Source organism: Pygoscelis adeliae, unplaced genomic scaffold, assembly GCF_000699105.1.
Source record: "Pygoscelis adeliae isolate BGI_AS28 unplaced genomic scaffold, ASM69910v1 Scaffold500, whole genome shotgun sequence".
Lineage (NCBI taxonomy): Eukaryota > Metazoa > Chordata > Aves > Sphenisciformes > Spheniscidae > Pygoscelis > Pygoscelis adeliae.
In genome coordinates this window covers 368,474-393,506 of record NW_008823918.1, presented here as the reverse complement: position 1 = coordinate 393,506, position 25,033 = coordinate 368,474, and the positions used below count along the sequence as shown (strand labels likewise).

The window sequence follows — 25,033 nt, the reverse complement described above, 5'->3', positions numbered from 1 at the left end:
GAGTGTGAACTCAACCATCACCTGTCATGATCAGCCTGCTAAAATGCCAGTGAGCAAACACATGGCTAGAGCCTGCTGCTTACTGTCTCTTACGCACATAGGGCAAGACCGGCACTGGAAGCGTTACGGACTGGAGAGATAAAAAAAAAAAAAAACCAACCAAAAAACCTTAAGGCAGTAGGTTGGTAGAGATGTTGGATGCAAAACTGTAGAAACATTTTGTTACTTTCACTTATTTATTTCTTATATACTTGTTATTTAAATTCATGGGCTGCTTTGTGGGTGCGAATATCCTCTACAGTTATGTTTCATCCTAGGAATCAGAGTTCCTTCGTACAGATTTTACCCTTAAGCATAAGACCCAGAATAACAATTAGGAGCAATACTGTATTAATACCTTATTAGTTATTTGCTCAGTAGAGTACACATATCAGATTGATGCATATGTCTCAAACACTGACACATTAAATAACAGGGCAATGTGATGAGTCAAAAGACTAACCAAGTAGCATTTCCAAAACATTTCATATGATTCTAGTAAGCTGATTTTTACACTTCTTACTGCGTAGGCTGTAAAAGAGAAAAAGCCACAGCTAACGTTTTTAGGCAACATCACCTCCTTTACAGGAGAGCTTACATGCTTGTTCTGTAATGCTAAGCTAAACAAAAATCATCTTAGAAACAGTTATATAATTGATTTTATATTCTCCTGAGATGCAAATGTTTCTTTACAAGACTATGGATTATTCAGAAGAAACACCAAGGAATATGGGCTATTTAAGAAAAAAAATCCCACCATATGTTCTTGGCAGGAGCGAAAGAGAAGCTCCTTTATGTTTCTTCTCTAACAATAAATTGTAATGCCCCAGGGAGCCAGACATCTTTGAAAGTTCAAGTTTTATAGCAGTTGAGAACAGAGTGCATTGACTCTACTTAGTTCTTGCCAATGTTAACGACTGTTACTGTGATCAAAGTCTAACTTAGCACATTCCAAGCAAGATTATAGTTCTCAAGGCACACTAAACAAGTTTACAGACTACAGTTTGCAGTTATGGTTTGAGTTAAGGTAGAAATCAAGCTGTGGTAGCTTTTTTAGTGGCTGACAACTTCAATCCATGTTAAAAATATTCCTGATCATACTTGTGAACAAAAAGTATATCTAAGTACACATACTGATGTGCACAAGTATTTCAGTTTTTTGTGAACGTCTGAGACCAGTTGTGACTTTTACACTGACAGAGTCAAACATCAATTTTGATTTTCAAAGGCTAATTTTTCCACCATCAGTATTTTTGATAGAGGTCTAATGAGGTGCAAGAATGTTGTTTTCATTTGAAGTGGCAGCTCAGATGCAGCACCTCAGTCTGCTCAGTTCTGAGCCTCATTTAGCCCAACATATAGTTCTAATAGCCAAAGCTGTCAGTTGGTAAATAGATGCATGAAGTGTACTTAAAAAAAACAAAACAAAACAAAACACACCAAACCACCAAAAAGGAGGAGTTACAGAACCAAAGGCAGTATTTTCTGTGCTCTCAGAAATAGTTGTTATATTTTATACTCCAGTTCTGTTTTCTTCTCTTTTCCATAATAACTAGTAACTGAAACACTGTAGGTTAAACTTCATTTAAGAAAGAGGAAAGAAAAAACAGGAATTTGAGAGCTCCTAATTTTCTCCTGCAAATTTAGGCCACGAACAAAATCAAAAGCTCTTATTATTATTCTCTAAACAATATCTAACACAGGTATTTCAAGTGGCCATTTCACTTGTATTTATTTGCTTGATTGAAACATTATTTTGAGCTATGCTGTAATAACAGTTAAAGACTTAAACTTCCCAAAGACCACAAATCACATTCTGCTAAGCAGTAATGCATAAACCATGCTAAAACTCCCCTGTCCAAAAAAATTTCAACCTCTAACACAAAAGTGGTTCCATATGCCGCAAGTACTGCAAGACATAATAAAAAGTTCACTCCATCATTTGAACTTTTTAACAAAAAGTGATATGGAAAGCCATTTGTCAGCAGTTAATGATACCTTGATGTTGCACAGACAGCCTGCCAATTACTTAACACCAGAACTATTTGAGTATTTGCTATCCACAGAAGCAAAAGCTGATCTAACTCTAGTCTGTTAAGCCTTCTCCTCTCTTCCCGGGAGTGGGCTTCTAACACCTCTGTGCCAGCATTAGCTCCTACAAGGCTATAGGATGAGCCGTTTCAGGAAGCTGTTTGGGAAGCTGATGGAAGACAGAAGATACTGTAGGTAATCTGACAATCCAGAATGATTTCAACAGACACAGACACAACAGCTGGCTAAAACTTCAGATACTATTGCCAGAATAGTACTTGAACAGGAGCTAAGCATGTCAAAGCCTTTAGAAATGCAGAAATTGAATACAGATTATTCTCTAGATCTAATTCCTTGACTAAAGGCCAATTAATCTTTTTAAAAGTACTTTATATGGTATAGCTTGCCATTTTCCTTACTGCAGAATTGAGCTGTAATGAAGCATAGTTGCAAAGTAGTGGATATGGATGTCAGTAATACGAGCGCAGAACAATGTGAGTAGCAAGATATTTTTATTATATTCACATATTAAAAAGGTCATTTATTATTTCAAGAATCAGTGCAGATAATATTTTCTACCTGGAATAACTTCCCTCAAGTTATCACAGCATACCATTGTTTAATTGAGTTAAACAATTTCTACTGGTTTATTTCTGTAGCAAGTGTGCCTTCGCATCTTCCTCCTTCCCTACTCTTTTTATTATTAAGGAAAATGAATAGGAAGTAAGTTTCTTCCCCAACTCCAAATTCAAAAGAGCTATTTGCTCTGCAAAAGACTCTAGACCTGGAAGTCTCTCTCATGTAATGACATGTTTTTCTGTTTTCAAAACACTCTCCCCTCAGATTTTCTGATCTCTTACTTGAAAATAGTTACTGTGATTGTTTTGAAAGAAAGCAACGCAAGATAGTAATACAAAAAAGATAGATATGAACCTAATCCTGATCAGTGCTATTAATTGCTACTTTTCCTCCCTCAGATTTTGCCGTAACTTCTTCATTAATGATCACTGTAGGTTAGACAGCTAATGCGGATGGTCTAGCATCCACAAACTGTATTGCCTTTTTCATATTTTTGAAGGGTTGTGGTTTTTCAGGGGTTTTTTTGGGTTGTTGTTTTTTGTATAAGAGGGTATCAGAAATCTTAAGATGTGTGGTAGTACAGGGTTTCAGCAGTTCGTGAACTGCTGAAGGAGGCACAGGAAGTACAAAAAGAAAAGAAAAAACCCAAATGCAAAACAAACAAACAGTAAAACTCAAACACTGCTCAGTATGAAGCAATAATATAAGGACCACCTTAAAAGAGTGTGCAGTTCTGCAAAGAAGCAGGTTATATTTTCCACATCTTCAGACATCCTAGATATTATAAACAAAAGTATATGCTCAGCAGAAGACTCATGAAAGAATAAAGAGGGTCTTGAGTAACTGGCAACTATTCTAGTCTCAGCAATAGCTGCCTTTCAGGAGCTATGGCATAGAAAGGAGAGTGAGCTGGGTCCATGAAGCTTTATCATAAAGACCTAGATCCATTTTTTGGCAGCTTTGGATATGAAATACCTGTCACTTGAGAAAGTGTAAGCTTCAGCAGCATAAAGTTTAACAGAAAGACTGTTATAAGAGTCTTACATTAATTGCCTTCATTATGGTACTGGAACATGGGACCAGAATCAAACCACCCCTGAAACCAACACCACGTTTCTCCTGTGGAGTTATTCCCAGATCTTACTGCTTGCTACTAAAGTAATTTTAAACACACTTACATTTTTTACACATAGAAGTACCCATAGGACTGCTTTATCTATTTATTTGCTTTACTGTAGCAAAAAAGTGAGCCATGGAGTGACAGAATCCAGGCGTTTTAACACAGAACTTGAATCAAATCTGGTCCAAAACCTGGCCTGAAGGATAAGTCCAAATTTACAATCCTTTCAATTTGCAAATCTGAAATGAATTAGCAAAATGAAAACTGCTTAACTGTTCTTAAAATTTAATCTCTCTGAAAGAACAAAACAACTTCTGTTTTTAAGAAAATATTTGTCATCTAATAAAAATTCAGTAAGCTTCATTAAAAACCTCACATATTTTAATACAAAAAGCCTCCTCAAAATACTCAGTTCTAATCCAGTTCATAGATGGCTTGTAAAAGTTTTGAATGCAATACCAAAAGTTACCTAAAATGGCTAGGAACACAGCCTTTTGTTTGTTTGTTTGTTTGGAAACTAGGCAAATTAATCACAGCTATCAAACTTGGGAAGCCTGTTAAAGCACTCATCAAGGCAGACCACTCTATTGGCTCTCAGCTTCAATCCATTTGCTTAGCAAGTCATCTTAATGTTTCATCTAAATAGATCACACGTTAATGATAAATCCCAGAAGCAAACCGATCACCGTAGCTCTTCTCTTCCAGCAATCACTAACTGGAATGTAGAATCTAGCAGTCCACTAATATTAAAGTTATACAAGTAATATCTTGTCAAATACTTTTTCCCCCCCCAAATAGAACTCTTCTTCAAAACATTTAAAAAAAAAATCTGATTAGAGATTATCCTAAAACAGAAACAAATCCTACCCACGAGACAAGACAAATAGATGGAATACACAGCTACTAGAAAGACAGCATTGCTTTATTACTTCTAACATTTTAATTAACATTTTTTATTACTTCTAGTTTTATTTCTAGACAGACTTGCTTTATTTCGAGGTTTGAAATATTCATATACATGGAACAGGAAGAAAAGCAGAAAATCCACTAGCATATTGTAAAAATCAAGTAGCCACTGAGATGATAAAAAAAGCTTGCGAAGACTTAGCAAGACTGTCAGGAGCAATCAACAAATAAAGGGTTTACTTAGAATCATTAAAGACTGAATCCTCAAATATCTGAGAAATCAGAGCCCAGAAAAAAAAAGTATTATCCAAAGAGAACAAGAGAACCTGTGTGTACTCTTTGCTATTTTTAAACTTCCTGCATCTCGAGATTACAGAAAATTTTACTTTTATCTCAATGGTGTGATGGTGCGTTTTGCATGGTGGAAGGGAAAAAAATAGAATCTTGAAAGCAGTTACAAAGCTTCTTAACCAAATCAGCAAAGCTGACTGCCATACATCCCACTTTTGGAAGTCACTCTGTCTAACACAGTTGAGCTTAAGCAACATTTTCAGAAGAATTTGAGTGGACAGTAGTATGCAATACCTATCTAAGGCACAAAATTACCCACAGAGCAGGCTATTCTTAGGAAGCACACAAGCAGAGTTACTCATCCTAGGCCTGCACGTTTTCTTAATCTTTAATTCTGTAGGAGACCTGGAAAGGACTTTTTGCTTGCAAAGCTACAGCACTTACTATCATTAAGCAACTACGTAAGCCACTTTATTCAAAGGAAAGATTTCTATGCAAAATGCCCTGGCTGTTTGGGGAGGGGCGGGGGGAGAGAACAAAAACTCAACAGTCATAGGAAGGCAAACATGTTCCTTTCCAGTGCTCTGAAAGGAAGTGTAAATTCTCAGGAAAGTAATCATAACAATAACGGATATGCAGGAGGAATGGGATTCTCTTCTCTCTTGCTCCAAAGGTGCTAGAAATTATCAATTTACCCTGCAGGACAAGTCAACATCCTCGTATGACCTGCATATGCTAACTTCAGCATCTTCAAGGGCATGCTGTTCATCAGTCCCTTCACCGCTACATGAAGGGGTATACAGCAACATTCACAATGTGCCACTGGAGGGAAAAAGACTAGGAGATTAACTCACTCCAACTCTCAGTTACACTTCTCAGCATATTCACGTTTCAGATTTTGTTTTGCTTAAAAAGAACTGTACTTTAAAGTAAAGCAATTCCCCCTGTACAGATGAAAAGGGAGGCCTTGCTGCCAATTTAACTACACTATGGTAGGACAGGATCTTCAGGCAATTAGATGTTCCAGTAAGATAACTTATTTATTTCTTTCCTTCTTGGTTGATGGATCAGAACTATTCTGAAAAATGGTCCTAGGACATGTATTCAGCCGTTGTACTATTTCAACTTTGGAAACAGAAAGACAGGAAAAAGTTATTTTGCCAGTCTAAGGAATATCCATATTGAATTACTTCCAGATTCAGTTTTGCAAAATGGAATAATAAATATTTGGCAAGGAAACTACCTATTCAATATCTGTGTTTAGACACGGTTGCTAAGACAATCTTGTAAATTTTTAATATGGAAAAAAGTCTTCATCTTTCCACACAATTATTAATCTTTTGTATTGTGGTTATCTTGATCAGGAAAGAAATTACTTTGTGGAAGTTCAAGAAGTTAACTGTCCCTTATTAGGAGATTCCATCATCACTTAGATGCTTCCTGAATCTTTACAAAGACTCTCAGGAACACCATAGCCCTCGCATTTTCTCTCCCAATCCCAATCATTCCATAATTTCTGCCAGAAGAATGCATAGACAAACCATTCCCTGGATGAATGTCACAGTACATCAAAACAACCAAAGTAGTTTTTTCTCTTTCACAAGGATTTTAGGAAAAGATTCAGTCTTCAGCAACTTGTGGGAATAATCTCCATAGCCTCTCTCTTACTAAGCTTGCCAAGAATATCTAGGAAAGGACTCATTTGTAAAGAAAACAGACCAGATTTTTTTGAGTCTCTCAGAAAAGGGTGAGAAAGATGAATTTGTTCTCATGTTTCGTCTTGAAATATAGAACCTTGATTAATTTAGAGAAAGATATAAGAAGAAAGAGTGGTGTTTTTTTTTAAAGAAAATATCACAAAGGAAGTTGAGTATCTGTAATAGAAATGGTTAAAACAATTATCTTAATTTTCATTTCCAGATGGTGGGGCAAGGGGGAGCAGAAAGGACTGCTTTGCTTTCTCCTGCATTGTTTAGAAGACACTGCACAAGCCATAAGAAGAAAGAAAACCTCACCTACTGTACTTCAAAAAACCGAAAGCGGATGAGCCACTGGAGTCACAGCCAAACAAAAGAGGGTTCCTCTCTTTGTCAAACAAAGCAGTGCTAGCAACAATCTAATCAAATTTCTTTTTGTGGAACAGATACTGAAATCTGAACCGGAAAGACGGAAAACTGCCTTAGTATGACTGAAGCAGAAAAATGTTGAATATTAAGTTTATGTTTATTTTAAGGTTTTTTGTTGGTTTTGGGGTTGGGCTGTTCTTGGGTTGTTTTTTTTTTTCTTCTTTATATCACTCAATTTGTTGGGTGATAAAAGCTTATAAATATATGTATTAGTGAGAATTTATCTGAATTACTATTTGTATACAAACAGCACATACACAATGGCAAACCAAATATTGTACTATTTCTTTTCCTGAAGTAAAACTTTTCAGACTCTTTCATAAAATGTTTGTTCCACTTGTATGATTACTATGGATCTTACAGTCTTACCTACAAATTTACAACATCGAACCCTCAACTTTCATTAAAAATACTATTACTGGCTGATTTACTCTGAAATGAAGCTTGAAAAGATCATCCATGTTATATAAAAGCTTAAAAAAAAAAAACCACCATAAGCCAAAAAAAACCCAAACAAGCTTCAAGTTTGGTTCCCTCCCAACAATGCCACTTGATTTTGTGCCCTGATTTTTGACTAATGACACAATACTGCAGACCAAGCAATAATCTCCATTTCACTGTAAACCTTTAATATATGTTTTCATTTCAATTATATTCAACTCGAAGTAGTTATTAACAAAGATTTTTTTAAAAAATGAATACCTCAGTCTGACCTTCATGGGCACTGGATTCATGAGTGACACGAATAGCCTAAAATTAAAAGATATTTCAATCAGACTTGAAATGAGAGACTTTCAGTGTTTTAAGAATCACTGTATGCTCTTCATTTTATCAAACGCCATAGATGTAGCTATTTTTGTTCAGTGCTTGTAATAAATAAAAAAATTGATAAACAAATCATTTCCACTTCCAAGGATCTCAGAAGACCAATATTTCAGTTTCATAACAGTCAATTCAAACCAGTTTGTAATGGCACTTTTACACACAGAAAACACCATGGGCAAGTGTTTTTGTAATATATCACTTCTTAGCAGACAAAATACTTTAGATAGAAGCTCTGATCAGACATCTTGTGTCCAACATTTCTACAGAAAACGTCATCGAACCTCTACTGTTTCTGTTTGTCGCTATTTCCCTCAGCCACGTGTTAACACCCTTATTCCTGAGGGCTTCACAATAAGCTTAAATTGAACTCAGACTTGGAAGTCAAAGATTTTCATTTTGAGAGAGGATCATCATTACCATCAGGAGCAATAGCACCGTTCTCCCCTTCCACCACTGGCCAAATGTTTCTGCCACATCCTTTCAAGCAGCACTAATGATCTGGCTAACCGCACTATCAGCTGCCTCATCTAATTGTTTGGGGTGGTGCGGTAAGGAGATTATATTTCAGCCAAATCAGCTCTTTGTGTGCCCCAAACTGCTAGAGCCAAAGAGAGATGACTAGAAGGCACAAATGAAAGGAGGCAGCAGAAGGACCATCCTTTCAGCAATAGCCCCAGATCAGCTTAAATTGACCATTAAACTGCATCCTGAACCCACCAAAAAGATAATGCACACATTTCTCATCCATTTCAAAGTCATTTTAAACTAAGCCAGTGCATTAATATGGATGAGGAACATTGACAAAATCCATTCTGCTGACTAAGCTATGGGCAGGCAGGAATACTTTAAATTACCAAAGCAGGGTTTTCTTTGTAGCAACTATATGATCACAAGCTCATGTGTAAAATCAAATTGTTTAAGTGCTTCACTGGATCAAGTCCTAAAGGACAGTACCTGCTCATGCAAGTAATTCTTATACCATTTTAAATAAAAGTAAAAACACATGATACTAACTTCATAAGTTTCTAGATATTTGGCCCTCTCTTCAGGAGTCATAGATAAAGAATCTTCTAGGAACTTTTTCAGTGAAGAATTAGTTTCTTAAAAAAATAAAAGAGACATAATTAGAGTCATGCTTTAACTCCAACTTCATTCAAAGCTTACAGAATGCTTCATTCCAAGAAAGACTTAAAGATATAATTACATCGTATCTTTCAGACAGTGAAGGCTGATTGCAAGAGGAATTGCTACCTGCTGCAGTTTGCAACACTTCAAGTGCTTTAGTTTGTGGATTAGTATGAAATACTGTTTTTATAATTATAGGTAGAAATGCTCTTTGAATAGAGATCATCCTTTATGAATGGTTATATTCAGAGAAAGTAGTACAAAACATATCCTTCCCTCTGTGCCTCCCCACAGTTAAGGAAAAAAAACACCAATCAAAAAAACCCAACCTTACCAAAGTTCATTTTCTCTCTGTTGTTTGCAATAGCATGAATTAGCCCAATTGTTCCACAAGCATTGTTAATGGTCTGCTTCATGAAATACACTGATGATTTGACATCTTGCCCCTTAGCTTTTATTCTCTCTTCTTCTTCTGTTCTGAAGATTTCATACTAGAAGGAAAGTTACAGACATTTCACAAATAGTACAAATAAATACTGGCTACATTATTCAAGAAAAAATAATTTTAAAAAAGCAACAGCTAACTAATAAAAACCAAAACTCAACTTGTAATTTGAAACGCTTAACACGTGGTCCGACAAGTGTATGTAAACTTACTCAGCTGAACAGCTCTATATTGTTTCTTAAACCAATGCCTTGTCACTGGCCAAAAACCAGTCACACTTGAAACGTCATTTGGAAATATGTGTCATCTAACATAATTTCAAAAATGTTCAAAATATTTCCTTGATCTGTCCTTTCCTGCACCTGTCACCATCTCTCTTCAATCCAACAAGAAGCTTTTAAGGACAGGGGTCTCCAAGCGCTATCAAGCAAACCATAATACTTCAGGTGTTTAATCAGCATGAAGCACTCTTACAAGTTCCATTTTTACATTTCATTTTTTCTAGGAATATAAAATAAGATGTATATAATGCTCATGGCCTCAAAACAAACCCTTCAAAAGCCATATTCATAAAGTGAATGTTTATTTTCTCTAGTAAAAGAAAGAATTTGGTTTGATTGAACAATCTAAAGTACTTGTTTTGTAAAGATCATAACTGACTAAAATCTGTTACACTGTGCAACAGTGTGTTGGTTTTGTGGGGGTTTTTTGTTGGTTGTGGTTTGTTGGTTCTTTTGGGGGAGGTTGTTTTGTTTTTTTGTTTGGTTGGGGTTTTTTGGGTATTGTGGGTTTTTTTTGTATTTTAAGATTTTCATCTCAAACAGAAAAAGAATGAAAAAAAACCTGCAAATGTTCCAGACAATGCTGTTCTTCCTTCCTCCTTTGCCTCTTTTACTAGGTACTTTTGCAGACAAAAAAATACTGAAGTAGATGGGCTTTTTATACAAGTATGACAAAACTAAAGTTTGAATGCAGAATGTTATCAAGGAACTCCTCCTGATGGGGGAGGTTGTTTTGCTCTTAGACTCTATGTCTCTATGTTTCTCTTATGACTCTAAGTGACAAACAGAAAACAAGAAATTTTGCCAGTATCATGATTCCATGCTTGCAGCTTGTCTGAATGGTATAAGTAATACCAAGAGCATTTACAAAGCATTTTAATTTGACACCACTTGTCTACAAGTTAACAAAAATAGCCTTAATTGAAAAAAAAAACATAGAGAATAATAGGACAAAAGTTCAGGTTAGAGAAGGCAAACAATATAGCTGCCATTCACTCCCTGCCAACCAAAATAAACTCCATGGCAAAAATAAATATGTAAATGTTGAGAATACTGAAAATACGATTTTGAGCAAGGGTTAGACCAGATTATCTCAAGAGGTCCCTCCTAACCTGAGCTATCCCATGGTATGTATTCATTGGACCATGCCCAAAATGCCCAATTCACTCTGTCTAGAACCTACAATGCAGACTAAGAAAGTCATTGACCTTTAAACTGGACAATAACCCTAAGATTATCTGTATGCTAACAAGAGTATCTTGTCCTAAAGGCAAGTTCAAGCAAATTGGTATATAGGAAACATGAAAGAACGGAACTTCTAGACAGAAGAACGAAGACATGATAGAAAAGTGTTTACAAAGGCAGCAAAATTAATAAAGAGGCACACTTTCATAAACGTAGACACAGCCAAGAAACATAAATAAATTAAATAAAAGCAGAATATAACAGGCCATATTTAAAGGGAGACTGAGGAGGGGAAGAGTACTCCAGAAATACAAAATAATGCTCAAGAGTCTTGTGGAGTTCACACTGAACAACAAAAGCTTCAGAACACTGGGACTTCACAAGAAAGATTCAGCCTTCACATACTCAGGCTAAACAGTTGATAGAAACACTTGTGTCCATTATGTTTCCGAGGGATTAACATGCTGGAGAAAAATATTTGGCTGGTGGTCAAATTTGATTGATCGATGCAACAGAGCATATGCTGTTTCTCTGGTTCTGTTTGTCATATGCTTCTTCAGGATGAAATTGGATACACCTTCTGGAACAAGAGGAAGGTTGTTCTTTCCCATGGGATGATGCTCCCATAGCATGATCCAGGAAAGGAAGTTTGCACAGGCAGGGAGGCAAAAGAAAAGGGACAGTCACAGAAGGAGCTCAGACCTGTAGCTCAAGCAGTCAGACAGAAACCACAGCACACAAAAAACCAATGCCTCAAAGATGACAGAAAGGAAATTTCCTGAAGACAGGTGAGGACAGTTAATAGTTTGCTTAAATTCCAAACTATCAAGGTGGCTGAAATCAAGCCTGAAAAGGACTGCCTGCATAGCTGTTTTGGAGAAACTGAGAATGCAAGGGTTTACAGGACCTAATGACTAAGAGAACTGACCTAGTCACTCTTCTCTCTGTTTAAACAGGTTTGTTATAGAAGTTAAGCTTTAATAGGTAACTGCTTTGTCCTTATAAACCATGTGTTCTTTTTGAGAGATACATTAAAAGGAAGAAGTTTGGGCAGATTCACCTCAAACTTTTTGGCTGACCTTATCACAATCACATAAGATTTCTATAAATTGAAAGATCAGTATGAATCACACATTTCAACCTACATAAAACTCAAAGGAGATATGTAAGATGGATTTCCTCTCTATGTAGAAGCATATGATGACACAAAATAAGCAGACTCGAAGATTTAACCAAATCAAGTATTTCAAAGCCTAACAGAGGAAGAAGGGGGGGGAATTCTCTTTCATCTTAGAAATATGTCCCATCTGTCCAAGAAGTGAAAGCCATATTGGTACTGATGACTGAACTGAAAGTGGACTGAAGTTTGATCAGTGCAATGGTATGAAAACTCAAAAAGTAGTTGCATTTGATACAGTCCTACACCCTATTTCTTATTTTGCTTATGCTATTGTAGCTTTCTGCTAAAAGTAGCAGAACTGAGCCATTTCACAGTGCATATTTAAAAAAAAAAAGCCTTAAACTGTCTGTAATAGAAAAATGTGAGGCATATTTCTCTGTGCTTCTACATTACCTTTTCCCACTCCAGCTTGAAAAGAAATTGGAAATATACATGTAAGGTTATCAAAAGAAGGTTCTGAAGGAAGCATTTTGTTGTTGTTTTTAATTAAGAAGTCTCTTGAATAAGTTTTGAGTCTCATCTTGATTCTATTATGACACCAAAGTACAAGATTCAAACTGTTCATTCCCATTTCAGGTAAAAGAAAAATGATTAGCTGATTATTAAATAAACATTTACCTTTTCTGTTATTGGAAAGAGAAGTAGCACTGCACAGACAGGTCTTGGCACCATGCTAAGCAGTTCTGGTTCCATACCATAAACATCTACAAACTGCCAGTCAGGATGTATACCTAACTGTTTGAGAAACTGGAAAAGAAAAAAATAGAATAATATTAAATGAGTATGCTCATATACTTATCTTTCTAGAAGCATAACAGAGTATTTACAATGTGAAATACATTGCAACAACGCATACTTTCCAAAATTTAAGGAGAATAAACGAGATTCAAGTTTTAATAAATAAGGCTGAATAAATCGTAGTGCTAACAAAGACACACAAAATTCCCATGTTTTATTTATTTAAATAGCTTTATGAAAGGGAAGTGAAAACACTCCCAGCACTATTTCCTAAAGCATTAAGGCATTTCAGCCATTTTGAAAGTGTTTTGCCACAAAATAGAGAAGTACTTAATATTCACTTTAACTAGAAATCATGGGTCAGAGCACGTATGAATAAACTTATATTATTTGACTCCATGAGTACTTCAGAATACCTGACACCAGTGCTCATATTGGAGCTGCTGGGTTTCAGCAATTCAAAAAAGTTGTGATCTTCAATGGCCTTTTGAGCAAAGAGACACAAGATACATATTTTAGTAGGTGTACCTTTTAAGGTGTTCTTTTACATGAAAAATGCTTTCAAACTATGATAGCGTAACATATTTTCAAGTAGACAAAGATTAAGTGCCAGACAATAATCATGAATCTTCAAGTAATTCTCAGTTGCTTCTTTAGAACTTCTGAACAGCATCTAAGCCAAAGGCTTTCTGATCATCTTTCCTATACTACAGCTATATGTCACAATACAAAAAGTAAGTTTAGGTCTTTTACCTAACGTTAAGCCACTTAAGAAGGAAAGAGAGACTGTAGCACCTACTAAGCTTTGACACCCTTAGACTACAATCGGGCACTCACTTTTTAATCAGATATTCTTCTTTTACTCAGGTAAGTTATGTACCACAACAACAGTTGCAGAATTAATAACTATATATGATCTAAAACAATTTGAAATATTTGTGTTACCAGAGTCTAGAAGAACGTAACTGAATTCAGAAACTATTGTTACTATACACACACTGACCACTCATAATTACAAGAAAAAGCTAATTGTACACTGTGGCATACACAAATCCTATCTTGAAACACTACTTCTACTGGTAAAAGAAATACATTTTGCAGAAAAAACTTAAAGATGTGGAAACACTGTGTACTTTCCAAAAAGTTAACAGTTCACAACTTACTATCTCTCCCGCTGGAAAAACCATATTCTACAGGTAAATCTTATCCAGTCACCTGGCGCTCTCGAGTTTAAAATAAGGAAAGTCTGCTGAGAAACAGCTGCAAATTTAAATGCTTGGAAAAACATGCAGCAAGTAATATTCCTCTACCCTCTCTAATGGAAAGCCAATGAACTCCTAAAGCATTTTTTTAGCCAGCTCTCAGCAAAACCAACTCTGCGGTTCCCAATACTCTTCCCAAAAGTGATGCTGTAGAAGACCAGAGTAATTTGCCCATTATCTTTCTTAGAAGGGAAAGTTTACTTTAAAAGCTTCATCATACTTCCAGCCAACACTATTTGAAGAAATCTATTTATTGATACATTTGCAGTAAAGATGCTGAAGAATCACATAAGATGATAAGCCTAAATGAAAGGCATAGATGACTCTCTCTTCTTTCCATAATCTACCTAGTGAGTAGGTTTGCACATACGCACAAGAATTCAGTAACAGTTATGCCATGTTTGAGTAGATTCATACCTACATAGAAATAACTGTAAAAAATACCCCAAATGAATATTTTATTAAAACAATACACAAGAACGTACAGTGAAATACAAGTGTCTTCGTCTAACACGAAATCCCTTCAAATAGCAGTTTCAACTTGTATTGGGCAAGAGGCAAGGTGGCTGTTTTTCAGGAGACATAGCCAAGGGGCTGACTCTCAATATTTAGAGATATAAAGGAGACAGTTTCTACAAAGGCTGAATGTATGGACAACAAGTATTTATTAAGAGTAAGGAAGATTTTTACCAGTAACACTTAGGAATATCTCCTACAAGGGGGCATAATGATAGAAAACATACATACCCTTAAGTTTATTAAGAGAATGAAGCTGCAGGTTGCAGCCAGTGTTTTGGGGAGGGGTGAACACAAACCCACACTTTACCATTTTAAATGCATTATTCTCTTTCCGTTTTACACTGCAAGACATGACATCAAAACCAAGGGCAAGTAAAGGCGATTTAAGTTTGAAAAAAGTTTAAAGAATATCTTGGAAAAATTAATATGGCTTTCTGTGTATCTACAGTAATAACCTATACAGTTCACAGAGCTAGTTCAGTATTTGATTCTGGCTACATTGCAAAATATGGAGATTTTCCTTTCATAAGGCCATGTAAACACTTTTCCCCATTTTTCTCTTTTTCTTACAATACCTACTAATCATGAAAAACATGGATCGACCATAAATTTAAAGAGGAAAAAGAGGATGAGGGGAAAAATAAAGTGTCTTTATCAAGCTCTTAAGGAAATTTTGTTCCCTTATGTAGAGGTTTGTGGGACTGGGCACAAGTCATAATTAAGGCTTTGCAGAACCTACCCTTTTTGACTATTTTAAAAAACAAGGTAGTTTTGAAGTACAATAAGAAAATTCACTCAGAAGACTGCTTATGTAATACATCAAGCTCTTTTGGTTCTGTACCACCTTTAAGTCTTGCCAAGATTGGGAAGAAGGCCAAATTATTACCTTTTAATGAAAATGGGGAAAAGGGAAAGTGTTAAGTGTTTACTAGCTGATGAAACAGAAGACAGTACATTTTGAACTCCTATTCTAACCCTCTAGGCTGTGAAGATAATTACCACTTTGTGAATGACAAAAAAAAAATTCCGAAGGGGGAGTACGTGTATGGGTGCATTAAAATATTATTTGTACTTCTAGTACTTTTCTTATGAAGCCCATGACTAATCTTTCCATCATTTTTACTGCTGTTATTCAGACCTGTGGGAAAAGTAATGCAACTGAAAAAATACCGTTCATTATTTTGCAAGATTACATGAAATAAGGGTACAAAAACCCAACAAAAAAAACCCAACACTAACTTAGAAAAAGACCCCACAACCAGAAGAGGCAAGGCTAGAAGGATCATATTAAGCTACTGGACAAATAAGTGATTTAGGTTCTCCTGTCCTGTTCTACACCAACGGGGAAAAAAAACCCCAACCAACCAATCAAAACAAACAAAAAACAACCACAAACCCCAAATCAACAAAATGCTCCCTAAACCCAAGAACAGCTACTCAAACTCCTAAATAGAATATTCAATGTAACTAAAACTCCACAAATATAGGGTGGCTTTCGTTATTCACGTTACCATACGGCCCAGAAACTTTATAATCTAAGAAATTATAAATTTCAGTATACAATGAGAGTGATGACTAGAAGTGATGGTCAGCACTACAGGGAACAGCAAGAGCATAGGTTTGGTATGACAGGCAGTGATCATAACACACGAGCCGCCTAACAACTTTACTGTAGAATAATAATTAAAAAAAAAAAAAACTAAGGAGAGACCCAAAATAAGCAAAGGGGTTATCTCTGTGTATCAAGAGGGTTTCATTCAGGCCTGGGGAAAAAAAAAGTAGAGATATCCTTCTGAAAATTTAGTAAGTAGATAATAAAAACTGGCAGCATAAGCCCCTGTGTAAGAGAGACTGACAAATGGGTAACAGATGGACAATAGATGGCAGGATGGGAAGAACCCTTAAAACAAATACATGGAGCTTGTTTTTAATGTGGAGACATGCAAAGAAAAAAAACGGAGTCCAATCAATGACACAGCCAGATAAGTAATCTTTTGCAATTGTGTTCTGAACAGATAAAAGCAAGGCAAGACTGTATTTAGCAAGGTCAGGGAGAAGAAATTTTGCAGGAATAAAACCAAGTTGTTAGGAACCAGAGCAAGTTCTTTAGAGGGACAAAACTCCATATTAGATGTGACACAGGAAGGTCAGAAAAGAGATGTCACAAGCAACAGCGTCAATTTTGGCAAGTTACCTGAATACCTTAGTAATAACTAAATTAAACCTCCTTTTTTTCTCCCTCAGTCTTTTTCTAGCTCTTTCCTAGGCCAGACAAAGATGCTGGTACAAGAAGGAGTCAGTTAGGCACCAGGAGGTGAAGCAACCCCTTCCCCACCGACAAAAGCATTCCTGTTTTAGGACAGCAGGCAGTTCTGTATGCTTTTTAGACAGTGTCATTCATAGGGAAGGACCTCTGCTGCTTTGCATTCCAATTATTCAGCAATTACACAAGCAACTTTATTCTACAGATACCTACCGGATGGAGCAGTTAGGGTACTTTACGCTGTATCTGAGGGCCTGCTCACTTTCAGCTGTTTACTTTCTCTTAGCTTATTGATACTACATACTCAGGTTAACATAAAATAGCAGCTTTATATTTCTTTAGATCTGCACAAGAGAGTGTTAGATACTCTTTTTCAGTCACTGCTTATCACATTCTGTTCTTAATTTATATGTCTTCAAGCATTTACCTTAGAAAAGAAGATACTTGGCTACATTACAGAAGTCTTACAGGGGCTTACGAAGAACAACAAGAGCAGCAGCAACAACAGAAAACACCACATGTCTGTATCTAGCTTATTAACTTTTTCAGAACTTTATTTTTACTGATTGTTGTCATATTTTCAGTTGTCTCTTTTCTTGTTGTATTAAAATACCTTCCTGAAAAACACTGCTTGTTTTTTCACTGGTCCAGCTAACCATTAGACAAAAAGTCACTTTTGAAATTACTTTCCCCACACACACCCCTGATCTGCACTTCTCATGAATTTCTCCTTTTTTCCCCCAGTATTCCAGAAGGCCCTTCCTTCTCACCTGATTATTACTGTTTTCAACTAGCTAAGGGAGAGTGCAGAGTGCTGAGACTCATCTCAGCAGTGCACAGTAGAACAATGAGAAACAATGGACATAGGTTGGAACACAGGAAATTTGAACTTGACAAGGAAAGCATTCAAAAATAAATTTAAAAAAATAATTATTATGGTCAAACACTAGCACAGGCTGCCCAGGAGGCTCTGGAGCCTCCATCCTTTAAGGAATTCAGAACTTGACAAGTTCCTGAGCAACCTGTTTTTAACAGAAGGTGGTTGGACTACAGAACTCTAGAGGTGCCTTCCAGCCTCCCTGATTCTATTCTAAATCACCACAGTCTGTAAATCTGTATGTGTAAATGTCAGTTAATAGCAAGAACATTAAAATAAGCACATTTAGGCACGTTACCTATGCAGTATAACCTATGCTGTTTTCATTGTCGGTACCACTACTTTAACCTACTAACTGTTAGGCACTGAAAGAAGCCCAGAGCAGTTATCTTTAATACATGATTCTGCTCGAAGGCACTCTGGCTACCTTTAAGGTTCATGAAATTTATTTAATTAAAAAAGAGTTCATACTTATTTATTTATTTTTAAAGAGCCTCAAAAGTAGAATGGAAACCCAGTGGACAAAGGCAACCTAGCAACGTCTTGACCCAGATGACTTGACTTCAGCAGTTTAAAATAGTACTTCTGCCAACGCAGTTACACAGCCAGCAGGAAGATTTGATTTATGGGGTTGACAGAGATGTGGAAAGGGTAAGTGGGGTAAGAGAAAGTAAGGGTGTAATTCATTTTAACAGAAAACTTCTGAAGTAATTAATGCATAATTTAAATATCGTCTTAAGCAGCGATGCTCTTTTCCACTTTGTCTCTTGCATGTAAAAACAAAGTGAGGACAAACACTGAAACAAAACGGACTTTGAAATTTAGGTGCTATTAAAGTTGGATAGCATTTGCAAATATTTCAAGAACACCACATTCTAAATACTAAGGCATTATACCAAAGACTTTGAGTTTTCCACATTTTACTGTGGTATTTTTATACAAAGTTGGAACCATGAAAACATAAAACTGGCAAAATGCACAAATATTTCCAGACACTCAGATGCAAAAGTCAAAGAGCTTTTGTGGGAAGAACCAACTGTTATAATTCTCTTCTAAATGCAAATGCAAAGCAAGACACCAACAGAGACTACATTTTATTGTACTTCTGCTCAGTGGATTAAAGCATCGCTGTATCACAACAAAACCACAGTTAAGACTCTCTTCTGCAAAAAACAAAATGTGCCTATGGCTTTAGGAAACTGGAAGGACTACATCTAAATAAACTAACGAAGACAATCAATATTGTAACTTTTTCATTAAAGCATAAAAATTTTTGGCACTGTTAAATTGAAGCTAATCTTTTTCCCTAGAAAGTAGTAAGACACTGCATAAAAAATGCCTGATGGAATTATCACCAAGAAAAAAACCAACAGAAAAACACTTATATTACAATTTATATAAATCCACAAATAGATGGTTGTATTCAGCCCCTTAAGTATCCAATTCTTATTAAACTAATGTACATTACAAATATGAATGCATAATATTTTGCTTTCAATTCTTTATACATCATTTCTAGAGGCATATTACAAAACCCTGTTTGTTTCAGAAGTGAAATTCCTTTACGGAAATACGGGAACCACCCAAACAAGATTTTATTGTTTGGGCATTATAAGGATATATTTCTTAACTCTCTCATTATGACATTTATGAAATTAAAATGAAGGGATCATTTTTCAATACATTTTAGAGAAGGCGTCTTTCAGACCATTAATAAAAATGACTGACACAACAAGGTGGCAGCAGCTGTAGAAGCTTTAGTTCCATACAGCAAGTCAAAAGGCATACCAGAAGCAAATACATGGCTGTAACTTACGTGAGGTGCTTTGTTCTTCTTTACCAACTACTCCTCATTTAGAGTGGCCACAGTATGGTCTTGCTCAAATAAGAGATGCTCCATTATAATAAACTTACTTGGGAAATTCAAGATTTATTACAAATTCTTCAGTATCCTCAAGCACTGGATTTCAGGACCTCATAATAAAGTTCAAGGAATACAGCCCATTTATCATCACTTTTTTAAAATTATTTTTTCCAAAATTTGCAAGGAAGGAGGAAAAAAGAGAACACTTTCAACTTCATCAAAAATGTGAGAAATCTTACACCCACAAAATTCTTATCCTTCCAATTGTATTAGTTTCTTCAGGGTATCTAAAAGAGCAGCACTGACTTACAGTTAGTGCTCCTGATCTTCACAATGAGAGGTATATATTTTTAACATATCCATCAAGCAGTTTCGAAACTTAATACTCATTATGCCCAGGCACTGCTGTATATATTGAACCAGGCAGCAACGCAAAGCACACAGAAAGCTGGGCTAACCAGCTGACCCAGGCTTCCTCCAAAACCTCCCCAGCGAGCGAGAGCTTTAGAATGCTCCGAACAGAGTCCTGAGGTGCAGCTACCGAGACATTGGTTCAAAACAGGACACCACGTTATGCTGTGAAAAACACTTAGAGACCTGTTTCTACGATCTAAACAATTATTCATAATGGGCATGAGCTGGATCAACCCACTCTTCCAAATAAGCTGTTATAGATGTTATTTTTACAGTGTACTAAAACAACCATTGGATTCTACTGATTCTGCTGGTCCTTTAAGCCAAGGAAAATGGGGAAGCAAGGAACTGCATCTTCACTGCAACAAGATAACCTACCGCATGAACCACTATCACTTGTTTCCCCTCTGTAGCACACCATTCACTTAAACAGTGTTCGAGACAGTAAGAGTTTCCTTGTAACAATTTTTAGTTTATTTCATTGGAACAGAAATCAGAAACTCAGGAAAAAAGAGCACAATAAAAGGCCAGAAGTGGCAAGTACAAATAGAGGAATGAAATACCTGGTTTTCTCAGCTTTCAATTACTGAGTAACGTACAAAGACAGATCTAAGTCAGTCTTTCCTTTCAGCTATTCATATGAATAACGCTTTAGACCCCAAACTAGTTGCAATTTTCCCTTTGTAACATATCTACCTATTTAAACTCAATCAGAGATCTATATAGCTTGAGATATTTTAAACTAGAAAAAGCCATTCAACAACTGATCTCACAGTGGACGTCTACAGTCCCTTCATATTTGTCCTTGTGCTTAATTAACACTTCCTCTTTGTTGGTTCTGTGGAAGGCTTTCTGGGGTATTCTCTTTACAGAAAGAGACAAACTGAGTCCTGGGCTTCCACTTTCTGAGGCTACACTCATGATAACAGGCTGCTTTCCAAGCATGCACACTGTCTCCACTATTTCCACTCTGCTTACAACAGAAGAGTTAAACTCCACTTCCCCACCCCCCAACTAAAAAAAAAGTAAGCTTAGCTAAGCATTTTCAGAAGGACACCTCTGTTTCTTCACATCTGACAGGCTTTCACTCCAACACAGCAGCTCATCTACAAGTACTACCACCCAACACACTTCAAGAATCGCGGGCACTGCCTTTTCAATGACTTTGATCAGTAGGGCTTTCTTTTGGGAAAGCTTATTGCAATAGTGTTGCAGAGTTCATAAAATGGAAGAGTAGAGTTTGTTTCCTCGAGATACTTAATTAATCTCTGTATTTGTCCGACACCCTTAAGAAATGTGTTCCATAACTGGGTGAAGACTAGCTGTATCCAGTTTCTGCCATTTGTTCTGTTTTGTGATCTTTATTGCCCCTGTGACTTTAAAGCCACAGCTGTCAAGGGCATCCATAGACTAAAATTAATTTCTTTATGTAGCTGACTTTCAGTACCTTAATGGCTTAAAAAAAAAAAAAAATAGGATCAAAGGCTTGAAAATAATGCTGGAAGGTAACTAAGAATTGGCAAGTAAGCCCTATGTGGCAAGAGGAACCCGAAAGCCACAGCCAGCTCTCAGTAGTTTAACTCTGAACTACCTGAAGCCAGTGCTTGAGCTTCGTAATCAGACGCAGTCCATTAGTCTAGCCTTATCTGGATATAACGAAGGCATCAGTTGACATGGTACCTTATCTAGGAAGTAAGGATATTTCTTAGAACATGTGAGATGAAGAAAGGTAAGAGAGATCATGGGAGGTCAAGAAAGATACCCACCAATACTACTTTTTTGTTTATCTATGCTCGCTAGGGAATCAATCATGGGTTGCAAGCCAGACTGAAGCGACTTCATGATGAAGAACAATCAGCTTGTGTCTGATCTTTTCACTCCAAAAATTTGTATGCAGTCTGACTGGGGTTTTTTTTGTGGTAGAAGAAATTGAGAACAAGATACACAGCCAAACATCATCTGGTAAACAGTGGGCAGATAAACCCCATTTTCTCGCTTTTTCTCTCCCATTAGTGGGGAAAGTCTTGTAAGAGATTCAGGAAGAAGGGTAGCACTGGTCACGTCAGGCCTCCCAGCTGAAGGTCAAAGAGAAGAAACCATTCCCTGTCATCACCGTACACAAAGTGGAGCTTTGAAAATGCTGAATCATCAACTCTATCTGTATCAGAGGTGGACTAACAACTCATTCTATCAGACTGTAGAAGTGGGGGAAAAAAAAAAAAAAGTATTGTGACAATTAAATTAGCACTGTATGGTACATTTAACTACGCTGACTTCTCTCTTAAAAAGATCACCACAGATATGTGGCTGTGGTATTCTGAGTGAGTCACTGCCATTGGAAATCTTTAAAGCTAAGAAAGAATTATTTAAAGGTTCAGAAACTGGCTGGTGAGGATAAACAGGAATATTCTAACACATATGCACAAAGAGAGATCCTATATACACTAAGGATTTAGAAATTCCTAGACTTGTATTATAACATAAATGCTTTCAGATAGAGAAAAATTTTCAAGATATTTTGGAAAGATTTCACATACCCTACAACTAAGAAATACCAGTTCTTCTCCATTATTGTCTGAATTTCTACCACAAAGACTGAGAGAGTCTCAAATTTGCAATTTATATTTCAAAACTAGAGAGCACACAGTATGGTAAGAACATATTAAAAGCAAATGAACCTGCATTTAGTGCATTTCCTTTCTAGTTGCTATTAAAAAAGGCAACAAAATGATTGGTACAATAATCAAAATAGGCTATGCATTTGTTAAATCGTAATGACAGTTCTGACTACAATCTAATACTTAAGAATCCACGCATCTTACAGCTGACTGGAATTTTTGGGGCTTTTAAGAGTTCACTACCACACCTAGCAATAACATTAACACCAAAAGAAGTACTATGTTCCAAGGATAGTCTAACACTCAACTAAAACAAATAAAATACAATTAAAAAAAAAAATAGCAAAAAACCCCAAACAAACCAAGAAACACATGGCTAGATGTCTGTGTAAAGAGATACATGTATTAAACTACTACTAGACACATGTATTACAGCTGTTAGGAGCACCCCATTGTTTTTTTTTTAATCCTGAAGAATTCTAGAATATTTTACAGAGCGCAGCACAAAGTACCATAAAAAGAGTCTGTCCTTGCAATTAACTCAACAGGATTTTTTTAAAATGTGTTCACAACTTCATTTGAATCTCAAATTACTGTTAGTGTTGTTGTAAGCAGGATATGAATAACTGGTGACTAATAGCCCTGCTGTTATACAGTTTACCAGTGTACTGATGAGATTAAAAGAACAATGACTAATAATGCGAGGTATATGCATATTCAACACTGACCTTTTTTTCTTTTTTTTTTTTTCCTTAACTTCTCAGTTAAGACTGGCAAAATATAGTGAATGAGGAATTCTAACTGGTCTAAAGTGGCCTTTTCTGCACAGAAATATTAACAAGGAAATCCCTGCAGAGCAAGAGTTCCTATAATCCACGATCATCCACAATTGATAGATATCATCCATCATCAACGCAAAGCCAATGGGCAAGAGAGACAGGCTTTGAACACACTTAGAATTGTTCATTTAATGTTCTTCTAGGATTTTCTCCATATAATATAAACATGTAGCAATACAAAATAATTCAGATATTTGGAAAAAGTCACTAGTTTTTCCTCCTCAATTTCTACTTTACAGCTGACAGGACTTTTATTTGTACCATGATAAGCTCCTCTCAACATCTGGAAAGTGAGAAGTTAGAGAATTTGAAATTCTACTAGTCATTTATTCAGATTTATTTTCTTCCAAACTGGAATTTAGTCTCTGAATTTCAAAATTAAAAAAAATGTAAAACATGAGGAAATTATAGCATACATTTGAGAAAAGCTCCCAGGAAAGGTTGTTAATTTTAACTCAGGACTGGGATTAAAAACTTCTCAAATTGCTCCACAGCAGCAATACTGTAAGAATTGTAGAATTATTTGTCCTAGGAAACTATAAAGCCAAGTACAAAATGACCCAGCATCAAATAACCCTTCACTCTCCTGCAGACTCAATTAGTATATTACAGCAACAACAAAAAAATACATTCTTCACACACAGATATTCCTAATTTCCAAAATATTCCAACAACATAGTTTTCAGAATGTCATCTTACTGATGGAAGCTTCAGAGTCTTTTGGCTTAAACACCATCCTTAACGTTATCAATAGGCCTGCTGGGATCAACATCTGACCTCTAATGCTTGTTAAATATACTCAAAATTATCACCGAGTACGTGATGCAGGTTTGGAGTATGTGTGATTTCCTTTCAGCTAGTTTCTCTAGCATTTAACATTGTTTTGTGGACTAGAACAAGCTTCCTTTTTCTAGTGTGGGTTCTACTACGCTAACAAAAGCAGCAACAACAAAATCATGTAGATATTGTCATGAATAAGTAGCAAAGTGCAAATATGGTAAAATGATATTATTTCTTATGGTCAGCCAAGGAAGAAAAAGACTGCGACACAGTGATGTAAGCGGATCCATACAAGTGCACAAAGCCATCATGTACAGGTCCAGAACTGGCACACATTATATATAATAATGCTTTAATCATTAATTAATGAATTAAAACCCACCTCGAAACACATCAGAGATTACATTACATTAATAGCCAGACCCCATCTATTCTCTTCTACCTTTACTGTTTTTTCTTTCATATAGTATTTTTACATGACACTATGTACTCAGAGGTTTCAGGAGGTGCCAGTAACGTCCAATATCAGAAGACTGCGCAGACAGCCGTGGGGGAGGAAGGGGTAACTCTCGTTGGAGAAGCAGGAGTCTTTTCATCTACATGAAAATGAAATGGGCCTAAAGCTGCAGAGAGACTAAAGGTTACCTCAAGCAAAAGTTGCTTACCTGATTCGTGACCTGAAAAGCAAGCAGAAAACAGAGGGGAGTTAAGACCCCAGTTAGATCC

At 36.2% G+C, this 25,033-nt stretch overlaps 1 protein-coding gene across 1 annotated transcript in view; it reads right to left on the bottom strand.

The window, feature by feature from the left end:
- The window catches only part of UCHL3 (ubiquitin carboxyl-terminal esterase L3 (ubiquitin thiolesterase)), a 46,790-nt gene extending 21,812 nt beyond the window's left edge, over positions 1–24,978 (bottom strand). The window contains exons 1-5 of the mRNA XM_009319536.1: positions 24,973–24,978; positions 12,752–12,880; positions 9,377–9,533; positions 8,932–9,017; positions 7,795–7,842 (exon numbers count right to left, since the gene is read on the bottom strand). Coding sequence (XP_009317811.1) covers positions 7,795–7,842; positions 8,932–9,017; positions 9,377–9,533; positions 12,752–12,826 — 366 coding nt within the window. The 5' untranslated portion in view covers positions 12,827–12,880; positions 24,973–24,978. The remainder of the gene's footprint in view (positions 1–7,794; positions 7,843–8,931; positions 9,018–9,376; positions 9,534–12,751; positions 12,881–24,972) is intronic.
- Between the last annotated feature and the right edge of the window lie 55 nt (positions 24,979–25,033).